The 26078-nt window shown below is 39.6% G+C and overlaps 1 protein-coding gene across 3 annotated transcripts in view; it reads right to left on the reverse strand.

Moving 5' to 3' along the window:
• The window catches only part of CPNE4 (copine 4), a 243764-nt gene that overhangs the window by 106187 nt on the left and 111499 nt on the right, over positions 1-26078 (reverse strand). For all 3 annotated transcript variants that reach the window (XM_032991217.2, XM_032991218.2, XM_032991216.2), the window contains exon 3: positions 12107-12286. In XM_032991217.2, coding sequence (XP_032847108.1) covers positions 12107-12286 — 180 coding nt within the window. The remainder of the gene's footprint in view (positions 1-12106; positions 12287-26078) is intronic.

Consider the following 26078-nt stretch of genomic DNA (forward strand, 5'->3'; position numbering starts at 1 on the left):
TGAATAAGTAAAATAATCCTTTTTCCTTCCTCTTTCAGGCAATCTTTATATCTGAAGAATAATATCAACTCTCCACAGTATTCAGACTACAGAACACAAGTTTGTTCTATCTCTCATTTTTGATCAAATTTTCTATCCCTCAAACCATTCTCACTGCTCGCTGCTGAGCCCTCATGGACTGATCCATATTCTACTCTTAGAATAATGCTCAAAACTGAATGTAATACTCCTGGTCCACCCTACGCAAGAACTTCTCATGTTTTGTAAGCTATGCTGCTGATAAACTCCAGAATTACATTTGATTTATTTTAAGAACACCAGGATATTGTTAAATAATGTTCATTTTACTACCATTTCAGACTGCCAGCTGTTTCTCACCCTGCATTTTTGCAGCTGGCTATTACTTAAGTGAATAATTTAACACTCGTTCTTTTTGCATTGCCTTACATAAGCCAGCCTGCTGCCATCATCTCACCCACATTTCCAAATTAATTTTGGATTTCACCACTAATATTGGGTCAGTGGCAACAACAGACAGGAGTACAGGTGAGATGACCAGTACTGCCAGGATTCAGATGTCTTTTTTGTTCCCTAAGATCTTGGAAAGACTGCTGTCACCCCTGAAGTCACCCATTGTTTTTCTTGCCAGTTAAACAAGTTCAAGTACAAATCATTGCACTGCTGTGAATTGTGAGGTGCAGTTGAAAAAGTCTTGAGATTCTCAGATGGGAGGTAATACAGAAATATGATAGATTATTCTTAATATATAATTAAACTATGGGTTCTGTACCAATCAGACAATGAATTATGGCAGCTGGGGAGCAGGGCCAATTTATCTCCATGACCTCTCCCCGTTCCCCAAGATGAACAGACAACTTTGCAAAATACATTAAGTTTTTCCACTTAAAGCTGTGGGTATTGCGTACCAGAAACCCTTTCAGATATGCTGCTTACATATACCGCTGGTATTAGATAGAACTTGGATGGGAACCTGTCCTTCAGCTAGCTTCCTTTAGAAACAGCAGGGTGTCTGCCCCTGAACTACACAAATTCCTGAAGCTCCCTTTGCAGCTTTGGAAAGTGTCCCAGCTTTCAAGAGGCATCAGGCAGACAGAAACCCAAAGCTCGGCAGCTCCCATGCAGGTGGCAGACAGACAGCTTGCAGTTCCAGAGAAGATAATTTATTCTGACATTGCCATTAGTAGATGGCATTAATAAGACTTGCTCTCCAAGCCATTAGCATCATTGTGACATAGTAAGCACTCTGCATATGTAAATTTCTGTATTTGGGTGCAACCATTTACCAGTTGATAATTAAGCAGCCAGTAAAATGAATCTTCCATCTGGCAACAATGTGCCAACATCATTGCCTCAAACTGTAATTAATGACTTAGGATACGCAGACTATCACTGCACTGTCAAGGAATCTATTTTCCTTAGCAGTAAATTGCACTTTTTGTTCATGCACTGTACAAACCAGCTTTAATTGGTTAAAAGAACCACTTCTAAAGAAGCTGTCATCAATTATATATCATATTTATTGTTTATGTATCAGTGTAAATATTCTTCTGAACATTATCATAAAAAGCATTTGCTGACCTGATTGCCAGACAGCAAGTCCTAAACAAAGATAACTCAAGGGCCTAGAAAGCATTTGTCTAAGTTCAGAGTTACAGAGATAGCTGAGCTAGCAAAATGGCTTACAAGAAAGTAATTAACTACAGGTCTTCCATTTGTCAGGAGCCTTTGGTTTGACTCCTACTTCAAAAACTTGCAATTTAAAACTTCAACTTCAGAGAATAAAGTGTTTTGTCCAAAACTGATGAGAAGTAGTGCAAAAAGTAAATATCTCTCTTCTTTCTAAAACACAGACAGTAGAATCCAGTTCAGCCCTAGTAAACCTCATTGCATTTCCGGAACATGTGTTTTCATGAACATTTTATTAGAAGTGTGACCTACCAGTGAATAAATGGATGTAGAAATCTCAGAGATTTATATGAGCCACATAAACTCCTACCCAGTTCTGGTCTGAGACAGCCACATGTCCAATAAAACATATAATACTGAATACATTTGCAAGAGGTGGGAATAGGAACAGAATGTAAAAGCTGCTGCTCAGTTTCAGAGGGTGAGGATATGCACATAGAATCATAGAATGATTTGGGGTGAAAGGGACCTTAAAGATCATCTAGTTCAACCTCCTGCCATGGGCAGGGACACCTTCCACTAGACCAGGTTGCTCAAAGCCTCATCCAACCTGGCCCTGAGCACTTCTTCACATGAAGGGATTCTTATTTATCAAACATGCAATCATCTCAACAAAACATCATCTTGACTAGACTTCTGGTCTGTGGTGCTAAAGGGATATCAGCTCTGTGGTGAGATGGGGGTGGGAAATTCCCTTGAAGATGATCTTAAATTTTCCTTATTACATAGAAACCCAAATAGGTTAAAGACAGATTGGAACAGATGCTCTATATTGCTGTAAGTAAATATGGATTCACATGTTGCCATTTGATCCTATTTCCAATTTAAAATATATAAAAGGTGCTTTGTTTTTTGTTTTTTGGTTTGGTTTTTTTTTTTTTTTATTTTATTTTAAAAGTATGAACAGATGCAACACTTTGGATAAAAACACCAAGGCACTGACACCAGCTGTGTACAGCACATTGCTCAGCAGTCACTCAGAGACAAGTACTCTGATGAAGGTTTGCTCTCTGCTATGTCTAAGTCGTGACTAATCAGCGGTGTGTAAGATGAGCTGTGAAATATAATGACCTATTTTACCTGGCTTGTTTAAGAACCTTTTAAAATACATTTCTTTATGTGGTCCTTTCTTAACCAAATATAGGGATAACTTTCAATAGTATCATACAGAATTCCCAATGCTCACAAATTAAACTAACAAAAAAATTTCAATATGACTTTTTAACTTAGTGATTTATCAATGTCAGGAACAGATAAATCCCATATATCATCCCTGGAAGTCCTGTTTACCTTGACAGCTGGGGCTGGTCCGAGTTCTTTCAATAGCATTGACTGAGTTTTGCAAGGTGCCACCCTGAGCCAGAGGCCTAATGGTCACACTCTACGTTTCCTCTGAAATGGGCAAATACTCTCCTTACTGACACATCAGAGCATATGCACCTTAGCTTTGTGGTTACAAAACTAGAATATTAGGATCATTTTAAATAACTCCTTCAATGTCTCAAAGTCTTTATTCTGACTGGCCTCTTCTGCTCACTGGACTTTCTTACAGGAACCCCAAATTTAGTTATTTAGACAGCCATATTAAGCACAAATTTTCCTCCATATTATGCAACTTGAAGAAGTCTTTGTATGCCTTCTTCACCAGTTGGGACAGTCAGACAAGTAGCTTTAGCTGAACAATCATTTCCCAGCACCTCTGTGTTAATTTTTCTCCCTGAAGCGTTATTCCTATTATATGGACTTGCACAGTTGCTTAACTTTCTTCTAGCAGACCTAACTCTTTTCAAGACTGTAAAGAGCACCTAGTCACATTTTACTAGCATTTTTCTCTTGATCCAAACAGAACTCTTTTACACAGACTGAATCTTCACTATCCAATGCATTCACTTGCCCAGAGCAGATCCCTTGGTGCCATACACAATTCAGCCTCAAGCCTGGAGAAGCAATCTCCCACCAAACAGCAGTGGTAGATATAAAAAGAGAGTGTTTTTCTAACAGCATCCCCCTAGAACCATGTTGATATACCAAGGAAAGAAAAGTAGCTATCATACTCTTCAAAAATGTGTCTCTTGTATCTTTCACCAACCCTTGCAAAAATCTGGAAATTCTTCTCTAGATGTCTAAGTGTCCTTCAGTGGATGTTGATCCTTGATCACCTCTGTGGCTTGATAGGGCTTCTAACTCACCAGCATTACTTTCCCCTCCTTCTCTAGGCACTACTTCAATTTGTATCTTTCCAAATTGCAGTTGAACTACCTCTCTAGCTACAGAATGACTGCTGAAAGCTCTCAGGCTTTTGGCATCACATTAGTTCATGCAGCAGTGTCCATCTTAAGTCTCATGAACGTTCTAGTTGTTTTTGGACTGCTAACCCATGCACGTTTAGCTGTGACATCACCTACTGATCATCTACTGAACCTCTGAGCTAATCTTCTCCTCCTTTTTTTGCTCACATTATGCGTGCGCTTCCCCAGTGGCATACTTCACTCAGCTATCAGCACCTTTTTTTAAACATGGCACTACTTTGTTTGCAACAGTGCATACACCTCCCTGTGCTGGTGATTGTGAGGCCAACTAGAAAGTACATTCTGTCCAAACTGCATTTCACGTGGATATAAAGATTTACATTTCACAGTACCACAGCTCTGCTTCCTCCTCCCACCTTAAACTTCAGCAAGGGCTGACTCTGTGCCCTGAAGTTGTCTCTTCCAAGCATTTTGCCTCAGTTATTGGTTATGATTTAGTGTCTTAAGATGGGCTCAGTTAATACCCCAAACTGACAAGACTGAGTCTTCAACATCACATCAATCTTCTATATTTTCATTTTGTTTTTCTCCATTTAGAAAAGTGAACATATTCATTTTCAAAGGGGATTCCTCAAATTCCTGTAATACAGTGTCAGTTGTCCTTCTCCAGTTAGACTATCAAATAGCTACTAAAACATTAAATGCTTCAAACCTACTTTATAAGAAGTCTGTCTTATTGTCATCCTCATTGCTTGCACCCCACTGCTTGTAGAGAGAGGATGAATGCTATTTAAGCTTTCTTGGGCTGTCCTTCACATTTCTGGGGAGGAACCACTGTGTTGGGTTTTTCAATCACTAATTTGGGGTTATTTTGCTTATACCATGTTGTGCTCAGCATTTCTTGGTTTCAAAAAGTGAGACCAACATGAAATTTCAGCTTCCAAGTTCAGACTGCTTGGCACCATACAGCAACCTGCCTTTCTAAAGCAACAGTTAATTTCAATGAGTTTTTCAGAGCCTCCTTAAGTTAGAGCTTTTTTAATTGTTTGCTACAAAAGGTGCTAAAATGCACAGGTGGCCTAACCTAAAGCATCTTTTATATGAGTTCTGTTCCTTTCTTGACAAGTGATTGCTCTCTTGCCAAGTTGGGGCACACATACAATTAAAATGATTTGACTGTGTTTCCAAAATTTTTATCCTTGGTGTATAGCAAGAGAAGAATTTTGTGATATGTAAAAGTCAGGACATAACCATATCAAAAATATTTACTATTTATGGTACATGCTCTTTCCAGCTCTCCCTTTCTTGCATAAAAATAAGTACAACCCTTAAAGCACCTTTTTCACAGCTACAAAGTCTCTCAAATGAAGGACTGTAATACTTTCATGATATTGCTGTAAGTAGAATGATACAACCAAAGTGGCTAGACAGATGATTGGGGATTTAACATTGGTAAAATGCACCTTGAAGCCTGTCAATTAAAATATTACTGTGCTCTTACTATGATCCATTCGAGTCAAATAATGTAAGCTTCTAAACACCCACAAATAAAATGACGGACTTTACTGACATTTCACCTCTGTGGGTAAATGATGGATTTAAGCAAGGGCAGCAGAACCGAGTTAGCTCTGGCTCACAGGGTAAAAATTCTCTCCTTCACGCATTCATCTTTAGCCAAGTTTTTTTTGACAAAGCAATATTTGTACAACTCTGATGTGCTTGTGTCTGTCTTGCTATCTATTCCCCAGTCACTTTTGAACCCACCAAATAATTTCCATGAATGGTGGCAAATAGTCAAAGATGCATCAACATTGCACCATTTCAACATGAAGAGACCAGACACTGTGTAGATGCCAGTGACCTTACTCTGCTCTCCTGAAAAAAAGGTTTGGGGGATGAGTTCACCTCTTCACAGATAACAAGAAATCCATGCAAGAGAACAAGTTCACATGTTTATGTCCATAACGAAGGAAGTTTCATTCTGTCTAGCTGCTCGCAGAATTCTTGTTTCTTGGTAGAGACAGTTTTATTGCTATAATCATCCTTTCCATACATGTGATACCTTCTGTACCATACTCACCACTCTTCAACATTCCTTTTGTTCCCTATAGTATTGATCAGCTCACATTATATTTACCTCTCCCTCTATTTACCTCTCCCTGTCTTTGTTAAAGACCTGTACCTGAAACTAGTCAATTAAAACAGAACACTGAGAAAAAAAAGCATATCTATCACGAGGCAATAATGTTATTACAGGAAATAGCTTATCAATACCATAAAAGGCCTTTAAATTTAATTAGTATATAGTGTAGCAGCCCTTTTAGAATTAGTCATTATAATAACTCATTATAATAGCAAACTAAATTTTAAATTACTTTTCTAAAGACTATTACAGTAATTCATACAAAAAGATAAAGTATGTAAAAACAAAGAAGTACAAACTGTACAAGTAATTCCATTAACTTTGGCAAGAGTCATCAAGAACTGAAAATCTTACAGCTTCAGAGATCATGCTGCAATGTCAAACCAAGAGCTTCCTGGGAATAACTGAGGTGTTTAAACGGTTAGGTAAAGTTAGGGATGGTGCTGCACTGATGATTTGCTTGTGCTCTGAATCAGTCCTGGTAGAAAATGACATTCATATCTAATAAAGTACATTATTCATCCCACTAATGAATTGAGTGACTTCATTTGGAGGAGATCAAAGGCCAAGTATATAAAGGTATTTAGATACCCAAGAAGGCATACAGACTTCTAATGAGATTTAGAAATTCAAATATCTTGAAAAAGCTGGTTCTATGCCTTTTGCATCACAGAAGCAGTCAACAGTCTATTCAAAAAAATATTCTCATACAGACTACTTTAATTAACTCAGGTGCAATCATGGCTCTTTTAGCCTTTCTCCAATTCAAGAACAAGGGGATTTGCAATGGCTGAAACTGAACTAATAATCAGTCAGCATTTTCAAGTACATAATCTGCTAATGGCATATATTATTGAAAGCACACAAGAAACAATAATAGTCATTACTGATAAGGAAGATTTTGATATAATTTGTACACAAAAGTGTGTAAGGGAGATATTAAATCTCTGAATAATACTTGAAAAGTTTAGTGGCAGAAAAAATTTAACATCTTTCAGTTTTCTTTACTTGTGCTACTAGTTGAGCAAATAAGGGAGTTGTGAATTTTAACAATATCCTACCACTTCTGTAAATTAAAAGAAACCAAACAAGGAATGAAATCATAAATTTGAAAATGGCAAAGACCAGCTGTGGTAAGTAATGGAAGAAAAGCCACAAAGTCTATACAATTTCTGACAGTTTGTCCATCTAAGATTCTTTTTTCCATTGTTTTTTGATGGACAAAAAACCTAACCCACTAAATAAATAAATAAATAAATAAAATCTATCTCCTGCCCTCAAAACAAACAATCACAGTTTTTGCGAGCAACCAAAAAACAAGAGAAATACAAAACCTTCAGATGGGAATTCAGCTGGAAGTGATTAGTCTGGGTGAGTGGAATGCCTGAACACTTTTCCTAGGGATGGGGAAAGGGAAAATCAAAGGGGAAAGAGAAAGGGAAGAACTTACTCTCCTTGGTTTCAGACAACACCTGTAAAACCACAACCAAGGATGAACTGATTCATAGCACCTAAAGCACCTATATGAAAGCAAGAGGTCACCTTTATATAGTGATGCCCCAAAATGGAAGTTAAAATATCACTGCTTGAGATTTCACTATCACTACAAAGTGCCTCTGCTTGCCACTGCCTATGCAAAGAACAACAACTACATAGAGTGAATCAAAGAGCTACGAGACTAGTGGGCAAATGCAGAGCCTGATGGAGCATCCCAAGCCATTTCTGCTGTAGTGGAAAGCACAGCGTCAAACTACTGCTCTACCCCAATGCTCCCACTCCAAAGGTTGAGAGCTGTTATCTACAGCAGCAGCTATTAGTTCCCTCCTTCCAAAGCAAGACCAGCTATGGCTAAGTCATCCCTGCTTTGTTTACTTTTCATTTACCAATTCAGACTTTCTTTTGCCACTTGAAGGCTGCTACAAGTTTTTGTAAATGTTTCCACATGACACAGCAGCGAGGGTTCATTATGCCTCTGTTTTTCTCTGGTCTTACCAGAGGCAGGTAAACCCTAGGGACAGGAAGCCATCACTATTGTGAGGATGGCAAAGCACTGGGACAGCCCAGGGAGCCTGTGAGATCTCCATCCTTGGAGACACTCAAAATGGGACTGGCCAAGTCCCTGAGCAACTTGCTCTAATCTGTTCTGAGCAGCAGGTTGAACTAGAGATTCCAGAGGTCCTTTCTAACTGAAAATACTTGTAGTGCACTAAACTCTCCCTCCAGTTTCAGCTTTTCATTAGTCTCAGTTGAAACACACCCGCTATTCTGTCACAGTTTAGTGTCCACTTCCAGCCACACACAGGTTTCTCAATCTTATGTTCCTCAAAGTTATTTCCTATGGGATGAAATTATCCAGACTCAGCCTTAAACTCAAGGATTAACAGATTTTGTGAGAACAAGCTGGTTGCATGCTCAAATTCTGATAAATGTTTTCCAGGTAGGAATTCCGTACACAGATAACTAAAATTAGGGTAAAAACTAGAAATGTAAACTTTGCTAGAATTCATCAGCTCTTTCTATAGCTATAGTCCTAAACCAAGCTAAAGCCAATGGTAAAACCTAAAAAACTTTCACAAACACATCTGGATAAAGCACGCTTCATGCTTTGTTGTGTTTTAGAGGACAACACTTTTTAAAAATAATAAACGTCCACTAATTTCACAAATATCCTTCAGATTCAGAATAATCTTTGTGAAGTTACAAGCACAACACAGTATAGTCTCCTTGCTGAAGTAGCTACCATATGACTATACAACTTAATTGTTAAAAACTGGTAGTATTAGATATTAGTTTTAGGCACTTACTTAGAAATGAAAAATAATAACATCTTTTAAAAATGCATAGTTTTTAATTATACACCTTACCCTACCATTTAACAAAGACACTTTATCTAAGTAATACAGCACAGACAACTTAATTGGTTGGATTATGGTACATTCTCTTGATCTAAAGTTCCTTAAGAAACTCCATTTTATAAACTACATGTAATTGCAGGCCATATTTTAAGATAATGGCTACTAATTGAGGAAAAGTTGTTTGCATTTTCACCTTCAGTACCTTCTCTAATATTTTAGGGCTTTTTTGATCTATCATTCCAATTGTACAGAACATATTTGTTAACATTCTGCAAATTGGCACATTACCAGGAAGGTCTAAAGAAGCTAGGAAACTGGAAAGTAAGAAGAGCCTTTCTGAGTAGAAGGTACTTAAAAACATACCAAAAATTTCCCCCAAAAAATCTTGCATTAAACTTCTTCTTCCTCAAACCCTTCAAGAGGTAATCTGTTATTCTATTATGTGAAAGGGCAACTTTTGAGCATGATGTACAAAACAAACCACTTTAGAGAAATGTCTCTATTTAGCACACTGATGTTTTCTTAATTACACTCAGCAGATATCTATCCACAACCATTTGTTCTACTGTGTTTAAATACTGTGGCATATGAAATGCCCACTGATGCATCTACTCTTCACATCCAGGTATAACTGACTACATGGCAGGATGCGGCTAACCACAGTATTTACCAGTAGAGGCACAGAAATGGCTTGTGCTGGCAAGAGAAGTAGAAATAAATCTTGCTGAAAATCCAGTGGGATGTCACTAGACCGTGTATGTTCAGAATCTAGCAGCCTACAATTCACTACCCTTATCAATCTCTTGGGACACAGATTTATTACAGCATTTGACAGGAGACTAATAATGACACCTTCTGAAGGAATGCATTTCTCCATCATTCCCATCCAAGACCCCAAATTTCCAGTAAAGCTCGTATCTATTGGGTAGGCTACATATAGGATTTAGCTGTATCAGAAGAAAATGAAAACTCAGTTCTCTGTCAGTTTACTGTATAACCATGCTATTGCCTTTCCCAGCACTTATTCCCACTAGTTTTGTTTTAGGTAGGAGTATTACATTATTCAGGCAAAAATGCAGGTTTACTACACATCTAAATCATGATCTACAAACAGGTACAGGTAGCAGTCAATCTCTTCTACTATCAACTATTACCTCGAAGACAGCAATAGAAGTTGGCATATTTACTGGGGGGAGAGGAGGGAATCGGTCTTTCAGATTATGCCTAAAAATCTACAGCCTTCCTGGATGTCTCAGATAAGACCTACTTGCAATGGGAAAGTGAATTGATAGGCGGGCATACACTCTCACACAAAATCACATTTCATTCAGGCATTAAAGTGATGTAGATCAATAAATTCATGTCAAAATTACCTCAAGAAAAGCCACGGCTCTGTGATCATAATAAAAAAAAGCAGTAATTACACCAAACAGCTAAGCATGAGGGTAAGCTCCATATGTACAGCCTGAGCTGCAGGATTTTCAATGCTGGACTTATAATGGCTTTGCTTGGATGACAATTCCAGTGCTAACATTTTGGGGTTTTAAATCAATTGAGGGATTATGTAAAATTAAAAAACTAGAAAGAGGGGAAAAAACCCCCCACATTTAAAAAGTCTAAATATGAGATCAGAGTCCTCAAGGCTACATTACTGTGAACAGATTTCACACTGTTATTATTTTTTCTTGGTTACCATTAAAATTACACTGCAACCAACCCAGCTGTGTGCTATTTATAGAGATCAAATCATTATAAAGACATTTATACTACAGACGGCAGCAATGACATTTTTTTCTTTTAATTTTCAAGCCAATTAAGTGAAAAGAACATTATAATAAATTTTTTCTTTGTTTCTCATTCTCCTTGGTGTTATAGGATAGCTTATTTTCATTGATTAAGGCCACAAGAATTCTGTCAAAAAGAACAGACTTTATAATGCGCTCTAAATATCCTAAATACCAGTATCTTCATGTTGAGCTTTAAATTTAGTAAATACATATATTTCATATTAATTACCTCACTGAGTCTACTTTTCCTCTGTCAGCATGCTTGGTCCAATGGCTTTGGGAAGAAAAACAAAGGGACTCATGTGCAGTGGGGCTGAGGGAGCAACAACAAAAGGTGAGAAAATAGGAAACAAAAGCTTTGCAGCATCTTCCACAACAGGCTACCATGTTCAGATTACAAATTTATGTGGAAGCACTGCAAAAGATAATCTAAATAAAAGCACTGCCAGGTCTCGTCACACAACCTACCACAGAATGGAGAGCAAATTTACACTCAGCTCAGTGAAACTGAGACCATCCTTGGCATTGCCATTATGGACACAGCTGAGATGTGTTACGAGACCCCACATACAAAAAGTTTGCCAGGTAGAAATAAACTAGGGATGCCTGGAACATTGTAGCATGCTACCAGTCAGCAATACAGAAATTCACTGCAGGCTTGCTTCGATGACCTCTAGATATTGATCCTGTGGGTTGGACTCATCACCCTTAAATTTAGTAATCTAAAAAGTTAAGTATCTACTCTAAACCAGCTGTCTAGACCCTCTTGATAACTGACGGGGAAAGACAGGTGTCTCCTGAAGGCCATTTATCATAATCTATGGTGGAAATATCAGGTGGAATGAATCAACTGCTGGAACTGTCTGTTACTCTCCACTGAACTAAAGATGGAAATCAGAAAAGTAACTTAGTGTAGACACCTAACTTTTGGATGGCTGAGAGTCATGGAAAGGAATCCAAACCTATCTCTCTATTTGCCACATCACCAGGCACTAGCCTATGTGAATAAGGTATGTTTGTAAACATTCCTTGGACTGGGAACTTGCTTTAAATCCCATATAATGTTAGGAACAATGGCTTTCTCCCAAATGAGTCTATTTCTCAACTTTGGTATAATGAGCCTGGGCTCTTAAGTGTACAAGGCCAATCCCTGGCACTCAGTTTCCTATAGCACTGGCTGACTTGAAGCTACACTACAGCAGTAAATCACACCAGCAGCAGTTCTTAATTATCCTGTTAAAATACCAATTAAGAATTTTGTCATGAATGACAAATCTCACCCATCAGTCTTTTAACAAAGCGATGTATTTCATATACATACCAAAGATGAGTGAAGAGGGGGGAAAAAATGCCAGAGATACCTACTTGTCCAAGAGTGCACTCCATGCCACCAAGAAAATCTGCTTCCTTCAGCCCATTGTGATTGCTGCTAATGTCATGGACTTCAAACCGCAACCGCTGCACCTCTTCGAAATAGAAGTCCACTGTGAACAGCTTGGAGAAGACGGGATTTATACAGGTTCGAATCACTTCTGTCCTGTCAACCTGCCAAATGGAAAAGAGGTCATATGAGTGGTTTCTCTTTCTATCAGTGATAGGCTACAGTGAGCTCCTCAAATACAGTTTGCTCGTTTATCAGGACTGACAGCTGTGACTGTGGCCATGGACACTACCATTTGTATGAGCAGCAGCAGTGGCCATTTCTGTGCAGGGCTGGCCACATGCACAAGATAAGGCCAACCTCCTTTGCCTCTCCATTCTCGCAAGTCTTTGGCAGATATTGGTAGGAACACAGGGCACAGTCTGCAGCCTCCTTTGCAGGGTGAGAAATGACTGTCTCCCCGTTGGGTACACTACATCAGTCAGGTGGCAGAGTCAGGAGCTGTGCATAGACAAAATGATCGTCTTGTGCTAGACTAATAACTGGGAAATTAACTACACAATAGCTACAGAATTTACATCTCCAGTAGTACCCATCCATCACTACAAAACAGCAGCAGAGAGATACAGTTTTATCAAACTAAATGGAAAAGCAAGCAAAACCCCCGGTAATTACTTATTTTGGACAACTTGCACGATTAAGGAGTGGACAACTGGATCCACAGCAAACAACTTTTCTTAAAAATATATTAATTTTTCTACCTCACTAAATTGCATTACAAGAATCTGATGGATTATATGCTGCTTATCCCTATCTCCAAGCCTTACAACTGCTAAAGAAATACCATAAAATCTAAATTGCTGTTTCTTCAAAAAAGTGCTCATATAGTGCTTTCTGGTTCTCTTAAAATGTAGTACTTGGGTCTCCTTTTTTTGAAGTAGGCCTTTGCTACTTTTCATTATGATGCATTATTGGTGAGACTGTAAGCAATAAAGCAATATCCTTTTTTCCACTCTCTTTGCTCTGGCTCTGAAAAAAACCCTAATAATTCTGTAAGATTAAAGGAACTGATCCTAAAATGAAGTAGGACTTGCGCACATCAGTCACTAGACAGGAGGTGGCTGTCGTGCCATGGAAGAGACAAATTAAATTGCTCAGAGGAAGAGTAACGAGATCCTTTGTCTGATTCTTGATCAGGAACATCTGTTGTGCAAAAAATGACAGCCACTTGCTTCACTTTTCAGAGTTTATAATGTATTAGCCTTGCTAGTAGTTATCGGCAAGGACACAAAGAGTCAAGCAAATCAAAAGCAGGGGAAAAAAATGAGCAGTTCCTGGTAGAACAGATTTATTTTAGTGCTCATCAAAGGTGTCAGATTGACAGCTCTAACAGCTGAAAACCTTTAGCTAATCATCAAACAGATGCTACCAGTCATCGAACAGATGCAAACCAGTGCTACCGTCGCTGTCTTCTCACACAGCTGTGTCAAAGTGCTGTGACTATGCCGAGATGGGGCCAGCACAGAAAGGAAAGCATCCTTACCTACAAATTCAATTCTTAATCTCTTTGCTTAGACTAGCTAAAAATTATGGTTCTGATAACAATGATACAAAGCATAATAAGAGTAACAAGAGTGAGAAAGGACACTAACTACCTCCATTCAGGTGCTTAGCCTATCTCAAAATTTTTTTTTATTTCCACTTGCAATCAACGTGACTTGACATCACCATTACCACTGCAACATGAAATATTCCCTATGTCAGATGACCAGTCAGTTCAATGGGATGTCCCTGAGATCTCTTCTAAGTGGGAAGTGATTTGATCCACTTGCATGGTCATATCATGAAATAGTGCATCAGCAGACCCAATAATCAAAACATGTAAATGATCAGTTTTAAATCTTTCTTCACAGCCACAGCAATCTTCTAAACTCATTCTTTGTAAATGTAAAAACTGTTAATTTAATGGTGTAATTTAATTGCTTCATTGATACAGCAGATCTCCTCGGGCAGTAACTGAAGTTTGTAATTTTTTTGCCTCATCTCTACTTTGCTGCTGGAATATGGGGAAATGGTTCTCCACTGTGAAATGCAGCAAGATTTACACTTGTGCTCAACACAGGTTAAATATGTGACTGTTCAAGGGAGTGAAGTGCCTGCAAATGGAGGCACAGGTCTGCACACAAAGACATTAAGAATTTCAGTCTCATGTAGCAGTAAGACACTGTTTGCTTTTTCCAGCCTGTGAATGGCTGACATCCTTCCCTTGACAGGCATAGTACTGAAATATAGCCATTTCATTGAACTTCACCAGTCTTCCTGCATTATTGAGATGATACATCAAGCCAGCTTGTCAGAGCATGGGATTACTTGAGAAAAATCTATATCAAAAGAAGCAATGCCAACAGATCCACAAGTGCTATAAAATTCTTCATGCCTCTCAGGAGTCAGCAGCATGCAATAGCATTAGCCCTATTAGTCTACCCTGTCTCCAGTCTGCTTTGTCAGCATATTTCATAGTTACCCTAGTCTTTGGCTAGAAAGTCTGGCAGAAACGTCAGCCTGGGAAGCCCAGGTCCCTCCCCCTGCTTTGACTACTGTGCAGCAGGGCTGAGCACCAATAACCTGCTGGAGTTATGACGAAGACGTGGTGGTGAACCGAATAGTTCAATACATTCACTAACTCTCATGGACCGCTCTAGCGTAAATGCTAGTATATAAACACAAGGTTTAATCTCCACAAGGTACAATCTCCATTTGACTTCTGCCACTTAGTAGAGGCTGTTCTCTCTTAAGTATTCCTGCTTTCATATTTAATTGTAAAGCCTTAATGCTCTCTTTAGAAATGCTGGATGAGTGTGAAACCTTAATGAAAACTGGTGATAATACTATTGCTAGGTACAGTTTCATGCTGATAATCATCAAGGAGGTCATGATCTACAGTTCTGCAGACACTTAAAAAAAAAAAGAAAAAAAGGCTGACTTGTTTTTGACCACAACAACTTATCCCAATACCCGTAAGACCTGTTTCATTTCAAGCACAATCTGGTGTCATGTTCCATGCTAACCCATAAACAGAGGTCCATAGCAGCCTGATAAGATGTTGACTTCAAGACATATGCCCTTAATTCTGTTGTCACCCAAAATCAGCAACAGCACCGCCATTTGCATGGATGTTGAAGGCTCAAATGCTTGAAGAAAACACAGTTTGGCTTTGCCCAGTCTCATCTACTGAACATTCAGAAAGTTAGAACTTCTCAGCTTGAATGTTCTCCAAAACACAACGAAGAACAACAGCAACCACATTAAATTTCCATTACTTTTGTGGAAGAGCATGTTATAAGCAAATGGAACTTACACTTTTGGTCTTGTTACAGAAAACAACAAACTCTTGGGCAACCTAACCCTGAAGGCAGGTAGATTTCTCAACAGGACATGGACAGGGGTTATGCCCAGAGCTTTAGGATTTGCTGATGCCTGATATATGAGCCATATGTTATTTCTGGACTTTGTTAGAACAAGGAATTTCTCCAATTTATTACAGCAGAATGAATTTTCAGAAGAAATAATTGACAGTTACATGCTCGCACCTTTGGGCTGTGTCAACAGTTAAAACTGACCTTAAAAAAAGCAGAGCTTCAGCTGACACCATGATCCGAACATCTGCTTCATGGTACAGCTTTACCTGCGCTTTCCCTTCAAGGACAATTTATACAGAGAGAAGGACTTGCAGTTTCATCTCCCAGGATGGGCTCACGCTGCTTTCCCTCTTCATCTCTTTAGGTCCTTGTCACTCCACAGAAGGTGGAACCCTGCTGAGCAGCCAGGATTACTTGGCAGGCCCATCTGGATGCAGCCACCCTGTGAGCTTCCCCTTGGGGAACCATGAATGATATACAAACACCAAAGGAGGCCTCCACAGCATAAAGCGCCATCTCAACAGCAGGAATTAAAACACAGAAAAGGACTTCTTGCTTTGGGCCTTCTGAATCCTCACATCAAACCCGGAGGAAACTGGAAGCTGGGTTTGAAAGCTGTTTTCTCTCCGTATCGCTCACCATGGATGGACGGCTAGCAGAAATGTTTGCCTGCTTTCCTGTTGACCCACTGTCACTGCTGAAGAACTGCAAACCCATCTTTGCAGTCAGATAGCATCAAATTAAAGGAAGCTCAAAAGACAGATGAAGAAGTAGTAAAATTCAAGCTTTCTATGTTGTTTGCATCTTTTGTCTGTGAGCTACTGAAAAGCAGTGAGCTTTGCAGAACTCTGATAAACATGGCAATTTCCATGAGGAAACAAGTCTTATAGCCTAGCTAAAATTTCACTGGCAAACAAGAAATTCAACAGTTAAAGTACAGGCTAAGAATCTCCTCTCCATCTTCCACCATTAGTTGAAAAGTGAAGTCGACGAAAGAGAGCCAGCCTGAGGGGAATTCTTTTTCCTTCAGTTATCAAAATTAGATGAAGTATAAGATATTGCATATATAAGGATGAACAAGAATGAGGTAGAAGCTTACTGTCACTTGGTATCTAACGCTTTTAAGGGATCATAAACACATCTTCCTCAACATGCTCTTGGGAACTAGGGAAATGGAGAATTATATACAGGACCTGAAACTCTGCACCTCAAGGACATGCTTTAGCGTTTAGAACAGATCAGCTGTGTCAAGAACTCAGTCTCCCACACAGATAACTGGTACTTATCTGCTCTCAATTGAATTTCTAGGAAACATATAACTAAGCACAAAAGCAACACATTTTCAGTGGTAGTTACTTGAGATCTTTGAGGTGAAGAACAGACAAGAGTCAAAGGGCTCTGGAGACTTCACTGACTTCTCACCAAAAGGACAATTCTCTGAGGGAGATTTTAATCAGGCTCATGAAATAGCATGGCAATGCTATAGTCAATAATGATACAGCTGTCTGATGAACTAAGGAAAACCTTTGGTCTACAGAACTATGGTCTGAAAATGTATACTGGTGTTGCATTTCCTTAAGTGTTTTTAAAAAACTAGTTGAAAAGCCAAAAACCTGCAAATTCCATTAAATAGAGAATGGGTGGTGCTGTTCAGCCCAAAGCATGCTTTTTGTGGCTGTTATATTTTTAGCAAGTTCTTAGACCAACAAATAAATCCACCATTCCCTGTACATTTTACAGACCAACAAGGGAAAACCAACAGGCTGTATTTTCAGTAGAAGTTGTTATAAAAATCCTGATTAAATCTAGAAGAATCATATTTGTCAGCTGAGATGACAAAATGTACAGAGGTGAAGGGTAGCATTATTTTTAGGTCATCTGAATTTTAACAAGACTGAAAATTTCCATGATACAGTACCTTACATGAAAATTTGATACTAAGCAGAAAGCAATTTACACTTTGCTTGGTGGCTTCTGAGGAAGTTATTAATAATTTTTTATTATTACTAACAATGCTTTCACACCATCTCATCTCTATCCCACAAATGAAAAGTCATTGCAAAGGTCACCATAATTTATAGCCCTTATTTTCAGTTTAATTGATGTTTGAAAACAGTGAAAAGAAACTAGTAGGTCTTTAACTCTTCTTAGGCTGTAGGTCTGACAAGAATTTGCTTAGATTGGAATGTCAGAAAAAACCTTTTGGTGGCAGGTTGACTGAAAGAGAAGCATTTAACACAAACAGTCTGGAAATTATCTGCAAGTAGTTTCTTTTTATTTAGGTAGTATAACTATTATATAGCTTGTACACCTCTAAGACACAACTGTGAACACCTGCTTTCAAGCACTGGAAAAACTAATGCATAGAAACAGCCCAGGCCTCAAGGGGTTTCAGTCTAAACAACTGAAATTACAGTTAAAACAAGCGTTGTTATTTCATAATTGAAAAGTTCTTAGTTAAGAAAGTCCACTTCTCTGTTCAGGGCTGCTGACTGTCCTCTGCTTAATTACTTTTACTTTCTCAGTTACTTCTCATTGCTCTGAAGCAGGAAACAGATAATTTTGATATATATTATGTATAAATTCTTTGAGAATTTCCTGGATGGAGTTTGCCTTACACGCTCATAGCTTTTAAAAGAAGAGAGAAATATGATTGTTGATAGCTATTTGCATATAGTTTATCTCATGAACTCAGAAAATATGATATAGTTAGAATAGCCACTGTACAGATGGGAACTCGATATTTGCACTCCAGGGCCTTTACTGATCCTTGGCAGACTCCCAGCCAGCACAGATTTCAGAGTCTCATTTGAGCAGTACCAAGCTCTCATGGTTAGAAAGCCCACAAAAAACTGTGGGTGCAAAACACGGTGATAACTACTAGTGGCAGGCAAATCATAGCAATGGTTATTCAGAAGCTAAACAGGGAGATCATTTCAGCTGGGACGGGCAGGAGTGATGCTCAGTCCCCAGCATGAAGAAAGCAGGACCTAGACTGGTTGGGAACCCTTGTGCCCAGGGAGTTGCCAGTTTTCTGGAACAAAAGAGATCTCTGACGAAGCTACAACACCCCCCTTTATCTTTAGGACCATGTGCAGCTGTCATCATCGACCTCCTTGGTAAGTCTAGGCTTTTAGGTTGCATAAAGTTACTGGAAAGTACAAAGGTATCCCTCCCACTCACTGTCATTTAGGAAAGCTCAAATGCGAGAGAAAAAAAAGCAAGTGCTCAACTAATGCATAGTCACACTGTCCTTGAATGCACTAGATATCCACTTCTAGTTTACTCTCCTCTGGAAAAAAATACTTTCATTTCATTCAAATAGTTCTGGGAGTTAGAGGACACTGAGTTTTCTCAGCCCAATGTCATGAAACCCACATCTTTGGGGCTGAAGTGATAATTTTTAGTCACTTTATGGACTGTAATGAAAGCAAACAGATTAAAATTGTTACTTTGTTGGGAGACTTTCATGTAATCCCCTTGGATGTCTAGTTGCTTTCCTAATAACACTGCTGATAGGACTTCATCTGAATTTGTCAGTGCTGGGAGACCTGTTCGGCCATGGTTCTGAGATAGTTTTAGTTGGATGACATTGACCAATCTGGGTAGATTCTGACCCACTATTTCCTACAACCAATATTTTAAAAAACTCTCCCAAATAAAAAAAATAAAAAGTATGAATAATAATAAAACCCATATAAAATATTAAACAATAACAGGTTAGTATTAATGTTTGTTGATTTATATTAATATATTGATGTATAGCAAAATATTAAAATACTTAAAATATTCAATCACACTTAAAATATTTTTTACATTTTTTTACAAAGGACTAAAAGGCCAGCTAGGCCTAGTAGTAAACTGCAAAGCATCCAATATATACATACCTGGTGAAAAACTACATCTAGCACATGTGGTTCTGTCACAGGGGATGAGTCCTACCTGGTGTGTCCCTGTAAGTGCAGAGATGGTCAGGCGTGTGTCACTGGAATGTGAACTTAGGTTAAACAAGCAGTCCGGTGGCTTTGTTAGCCACAGAGGCTTGATGAAACTTGTGCCTGGAAGGGTTTGAAAATAACCCAGCTGCTCCTCCTGGACATCAGCGGTTCCAACCACAGTCTCTGCTCTGTCTGATTCAGACCAGAAACACTAACTTTGGTCCCTCACACCGCCGGGACCATCTTAGCCATGAGGCTACCGGCTATTTCACACGGCTCCTTCTGCGCTCTGCTCTCTATCCATTAGACGAGACTCACTGTCCCAGAGAAGCAGACTGCAACCATGTCCCACCACACGACCTCTCCTTTCTGACCCTAAGAAATGCCTTAAAATGACACAGACGGTCTTCAGTTTGCTTGACACATGAACGCAAGTGCCCCAACACTGGTGGTGGGGGGGGACACCGGTCCCACCACGCGGTGCGTAGGGCCGGGAAGGGTCACCAGGACCCCGGCGCAGCGGCGCCTCTGGGTCACGCTGAGCTCGTGTGGAAGTGAGCCCCAACTGCCAGGTGCACGCACACACGTCACCGGCGAATCCCCCACCCGTCCTGGCCCCTCGGACCAGTCACTGCCCCAGCCCGGCTGCCGGCGCTGCGCGGGCTCTTCTCCGGCTGCCGGCTCGTCCAGGGGAAGCACCGGCCGGCAGCGGGGTTGGGGAACTGCTGCACCCAGACCAGCTCCCCGAGGAAGCTCCTCGCCTGGAAGGAGGAAACCCCAGACCGTGTCACCTGCAAAGGCTTTCACTCACTGCCTGGCCAGCCCAGGCTCAGGGACGGTAAGGAAAACGCGTGCTGATTTTAATTTGCCTCCTCCGAATTCAGATTTGGCATAAAGCATGGAATAGCAAAGAACTCCAGACCTGAAATTTTAACTGAGGACAGACATAAATGCTGCAGCTTCTCTAGCCTGACTGAAAAACTTCTGGATATAAAAACCGCCATACGTGAAACTCTTTACATCTCTTGACCTTGGGTTATAAAGGATAATACTTCTTGCACTGGCCACTGTTCTGTGAATATTCAAGCCAGTTTTGCAGAGCCAGTTGCAGAGCATTTCAGTGAACCTGAAAAGCACAATGTCCCTTTAGAGCACATCATTAACGCAGCATAAATTAAGGTCTTTCCAATGAACAATGATTAACTGGACTGAATAGCAAGAGGACGATGATAATGTAGTGAGATAGCAATAACTGCCTTTTGTAGAAAATATTTTACATTTTATTACATTTAACATGGCAACACTTGTAATTCTGAATTTTTGCATGCACTATTTTGAGTTCTGCTAGAGGATCAGAAGGACAAGTCTGAAGAGAGAACATCATTTCAGCTATTCATAAAAGACTTGGGAAACTTCTTGATGAGCAACTGAACTTCCTGCAAGGTGGCAGAAGGATTTCGCCTCACCTGGAGCCTCCGGGGTGGGTTTTCCTGGGTGCTCAGGGACCTTTCATCTTTTGGCCCCCACTATCACTCCCCTGGGTAGTGCTCATGCTTTAGCACAGAGGACTGTACAGACCACAATACCCTCTTCGGCACCCAAAAATTTTGCCTTACAATTCCAAATAACTAGTTGCTTTAAAGCCTTGACTTTTATAACAGTGCTTATTATTTTACCTAACTCTGGAGTGGAGTACACACAGTACTTGGAGTGTAATATCAGTCTGTGAGACAGAGCCAGCACTCCCCAACAGGAGATACTACTTAGTGTAAATACTATGCCAGGCCTCTGATGTTCTTCATCAGATGAGGGGAGTGTATGGCTCCATCTCCACACAGGAGCCTCTGTGTTGATGACATGCTATCAACATAGTGTCACTGATGAGATTTTCCAAAGGTGACTGAGGACCCCTCCCTTTTTATCTCCAAAATCTGTTTGCTCCCCTTCCAGAAGTGTTTTGAGCAGATTGCTGTTCAATGTGAATCGCCACTGTCTCTCTGATTTTACTGACAGCTGACATATTGTCCTGATTTGGGCTGGGATAGAGTTAATGTTCCTTTTTGGTAACTAGAACAGTGTTGTGTTTTAGATTCAGCATTGGTTTTGGTATGAGAAGAATGCTGATTGCACACTGATGTTTTCAGCTGCCACTGAGATTTCAAGGACTCTCCAACTCTCCATGTTCTGCCTGTGTGCAAGTGCACAAGAGGCAGGGAAGGAGCACAGCCAGAGCACAAGATCCAAATGGGCCAATGAAATATTCCATACCATGTAACATCACACTCACTATATAAAGGAGGGGTGGTCAGAAAGGGGCTCTCTCTCTCTCGCTTCTGGGATTGCGATTGCAGAATCTTGGTATTTCAGAATCGCTAGCCGGGAACGGGCTGGGTGTTGGTCAGCAGGTGGTGAACAATTGCATTGTGCATTGACTGTTTATATTTTCTATTGCTGTCATTATTTTCATTTTATCACCATTATTAAACTGTTTCTATCTCAAACTGCGAGCCTTCCTTTACCCCTCCAATTCCTTCCCCCATTCCCATGTTGGGGGGGAGGATGGGTGAGCGGCTGCAGAGTGGTTGGCTGCCAACCAGGCTCAAATCACGACACATATACAGCAAATTACAGCAGCTCAAGAGGTCCCTTTCGGCATTAATACCTGTCTGAAATGGATGAGAATGAGTTAATGTTTTAAGAAAAAGGTTGAGCAGCCCCCCTCACACTCTCCTAGTGAGGAGGCCCAGCAAACTCCCTGAGGCTCCCTTTGCACAAGGCTAGCAGCTGAGGTGACAATATTCTGGAGGCCACCCCTTCCAGTGTGACCACGGCCACAGACTGAGTTGTTTTGGAGCAGGCAGCCATAAGAGTGTTGCACTCTCTTCTGCACCAATTTACCTCCTCCAGAATCATTAGAGACAAGCAATGATTACTCTACTCCTGTTAGAGGGTTCAGACAGTAAATGGAATTACTCATGCCAAAGCCCTTTATCTTATTCTGGTAAGACCTTCAGAGCCTTAACAATCATATAAAATTGGCAGCTACAGAACTTTTGTATTAAAGAGCACTTCTTCTGAGATCGTCAACACATCCTGACCCAGCCATAAGTACTGCAGACAGAACTCATAGAAATTGCTTGGTGGCAGGAGATATCCACGTGCTGTGCTTCCTGCATATTTAACAAGCGCTCAGCGAACATCAACACAAGTGGATAATGGCCCCCATCAACTCATGGAATAAGGTGCTGTAACCCACTCAGATGTGATTACAACTGGCATAAGAAAAAAGGGAATTCATTTTTTCACTGAAAACTCTTGAATGCTATCTCAAAGCTGAGCCCTGAAGCCTGAATGTTAAATCTTCCTTTACTTTATATCCCAAATACAGTCCAGATGTTCAAAGACTATGATAACTGTCATTTATTATTCTCCAACCTTCATTTGATGTTGAGAGCTTCAATCCAATCTTCTTAATTTACATGTCCCTGAGGACACAGACTTTTTGTAGAGGACAAGGCCGGTCCTTTAAAGTGTCAACAAAAATATTCAGATATTATACCATTTAGCTTCACTCTCAACTAGCCACAAAATGCTAGTAAGCAGTGCAGTGCCTGGCAGCAGTCCGAAAGTCAGAACATTACGCAGCCATTTGAAAGCTCTTCAGCCATATATTCTCCACACAGATTAGAAAATGAGCCTTGGGAATACAGATCTTCACTGATGGAGTTTCAATTTCATTGTTATTTGATTGCTCCTTTTTTACTCTGCTTGTAGGGAGAAACAGTTTTATTGGTTATTCATGGGCAAGAAGGGACAGTTTTTAACCAAGGTATGTATCAATTACTTGACTGCTTTTCCCCATAATAGATGACATTTTAATGTCTCCTGATCAGCTAAATTTTAAATTATTTACTTCAAAAGGAATTCTGTTTTGAATATGCTTTTGATTCGCAATGCAACGCGTGACCTTGCCTGCATGACAGCAACAAAAAATGCCACAACATTACCGGGTTTTGGAATATGATTTAAAATGTGCCAAGTACCTGAAGGTTGCTTTTTTTCAAATGCCATTGCTTGGGAATCCTCAATTCATTACCAGAATACTGTACTCACACAATTAGACTCCGCTGCAGCATTGGACTACAAAGAAATTAATTCAGATTTACTCTAATCAGGATGCAAAGTATTTATTTGCTAATTCCAACCTTTATTACTCTAAAACTGAATTCCAGAATTCATTTTAAGTATTGCCATCTATAGGTAATCTCACATCGTGGGCACTGGGCTTCCACAGGAATTAAGGACATATTTCTTCTTTGCCTGATGTCCTGCAGGGCAAGAGACTTAGAAGTTCGACAAATGTTTTGTAGGCCCAGCCCATTCAAATTAAAATGCAGATGTTTGCTGCTGCTCAGCAGCAATTAAGCCTGTGAAGAGGCCTTTAGAACAGTGCATGGCAGCACTGGATGGATCAGGAGAGAAATCTGGCATCATACCATTTCTCAGGAACTTGCAGGTAATTAATTGAGAACAGAGAAAAATTAAGTGATGGGATGATCCATTTCTCACTGAATATCAGTGGAACTACATTATACTAAGTAGGAAATCTACACTGCTTCAGTAATTTGCTCTTTAATTAACTGACTATAAATAGTGATTTGATAATTTATTTATACTGAGAAAGATCTCCTGCCTTGTACAATCAGGTAAGTTAAGCATAACTAATACGGATTCTCATATGAATTAATGAATTATGTCAATTGATACAGGCCTAGTCAAGTTGTTAGTTTAAGAAATTCATTTGTTAACGAAGTCCTCATAGTTAAAGATTTATTAATTTACTTTTAATGTTATAATTCAACTGCAAAATCAATTATATCATCAAGACATTAGCAGCAGGAGGGCAATACACTATTACGCAAGGTACACCCGGCTTTACCAGGTTTTCCTGAATTCCTATACCAGAAGTAACAATTTACAAGGCCCACTTAAACCAGCGCAAATTTTCCCACATAACTGGGGAATTTGGACCATGTGTTTAAATGGCTGCCTAGAAAAATAACAGATTTCTTGTGACGCATGTCCACTGTAAACAAAATTCAGTCTTTCTTTACTTTTACAGATGCATTTTATTAAGCCTGTGAATGCGGTTGCCATTTGCTGAAACACAGCAGCCCAACAGCTTAATCCACTACCCAGGAACATCAGTGGAAGCCCTTCTGTGAACCACAAAACCCAGGAAAATAGAATATGACATTATTTGTTTTTTAATTCAATTACACCCACAAGCACACATTCTGTCATTCAATAACGCACAATTAACTGATTAGAAATAGGGACCAAGTTTAGCTGAGCTGTATTACAGTTTTGCAAACAGTATCCTATCAGACTCCTGACTCAGGAGCTGTTTGGTTTTCACTGCTCTTGAAGAAATCTCGGTGAGTATTGTTCCTGTATTTATCTGGGAATATGTATTCCAAAATGATTTCTAGAAAATAAAAGCCTTGTAATCAAGCATGATATACACGCATGCTACTCAAAGATACGTAAACTTAATCTGACATGAACGCAATTTTCCCTTCCCTAAGAATGACTGCAGCCAGGGATATGCTACATATAGGGACTTTTTTTTTTTAGTAAATCTGACTTAAACACACAACAACTCTGGGCATTGGGCAGCCCAAAGCTGCTTTCTATAATGGCTGCAGGCTCTCCTGGAAAGGGCTATGACTTTCAGTTGTTTGTAAACAATATGCCTGATATGTCCACATACATCAGATATATACAGCACATGTACACATCAGTCCCTCTTACATTCACTGTGATTTATAACATTGGTAAGTACCCACATACGTGTGAAGCAGGTTCAAATGTGCAAAGCACACCAAGTCCACCCCTGCTATGACTCTTGGCAACAGCAGAGATGCTAAGTGTTGAATTTTTCAACTAGTGAGCACGAGATTTGATCATAAAAGACAAGCGTTAGTCTTTTGGATACTTCCATTAAGTGAAAGTAGTCCATATAACTATTCCTGTTTCCTACTATCATGTTCCACACGTTGTAAATACGGGCTTATTGGTGTAAATTATATACTCCATAATGATTCAATACTATATGTCTGGTTGTATTACTCTAGGGCTGAAGATTTCAAGGGACTTGGTTTCTCAAAAGTTTTAGCACCTCATTGTTTGAGGCCACAGGGACAGAAAAATTAGGAAGTTCCCTTGTGCACAGGAGAGCTTTGAGCTCAGAAAGAGGTTTTCCTCATCTGCGATATATACTCTTCAGCAGCTGATTTGCTACTTTATCAGGTGCTTTAGCAGATGTGAGACATTATATGGAATTATGTCATGTCTTAGCAAAATAACATTGAATGTCTTCAATAATTCACTTGCTGTGAAGAAAAAAAACTAGTTCAGCACTTATACCTGCGTTTGCAAAAGCACCCTAATTATATCAATTAATTAAATACATCATTCCATTTCAGAGGGTGTTTTCATTATTCTTGGTTCAAGAGAGAAAATTCTAACATTATTCAGCAACATTTTTACAGTGGTTCCTCAATTTTTATTTTTCCAAACTTCATTTTACTTCTGTG

The sequence above is a fragment of the Tyto alba genome, unplaced genomic scaffold, assembly GCF_018691265.1.
Source record: "Tyto alba isolate M040663 unplaced genomic scaffold, T.alba_DEE_v4.0 Super-Scaffold_46, whole genome shotgun sequence".
In the NCBI taxonomy this organism is placed as follows: Eukaryota; Metazoa; Chordata; class Aves; order Strigiformes; family Tytonidae; genus Tyto; species Tyto alba.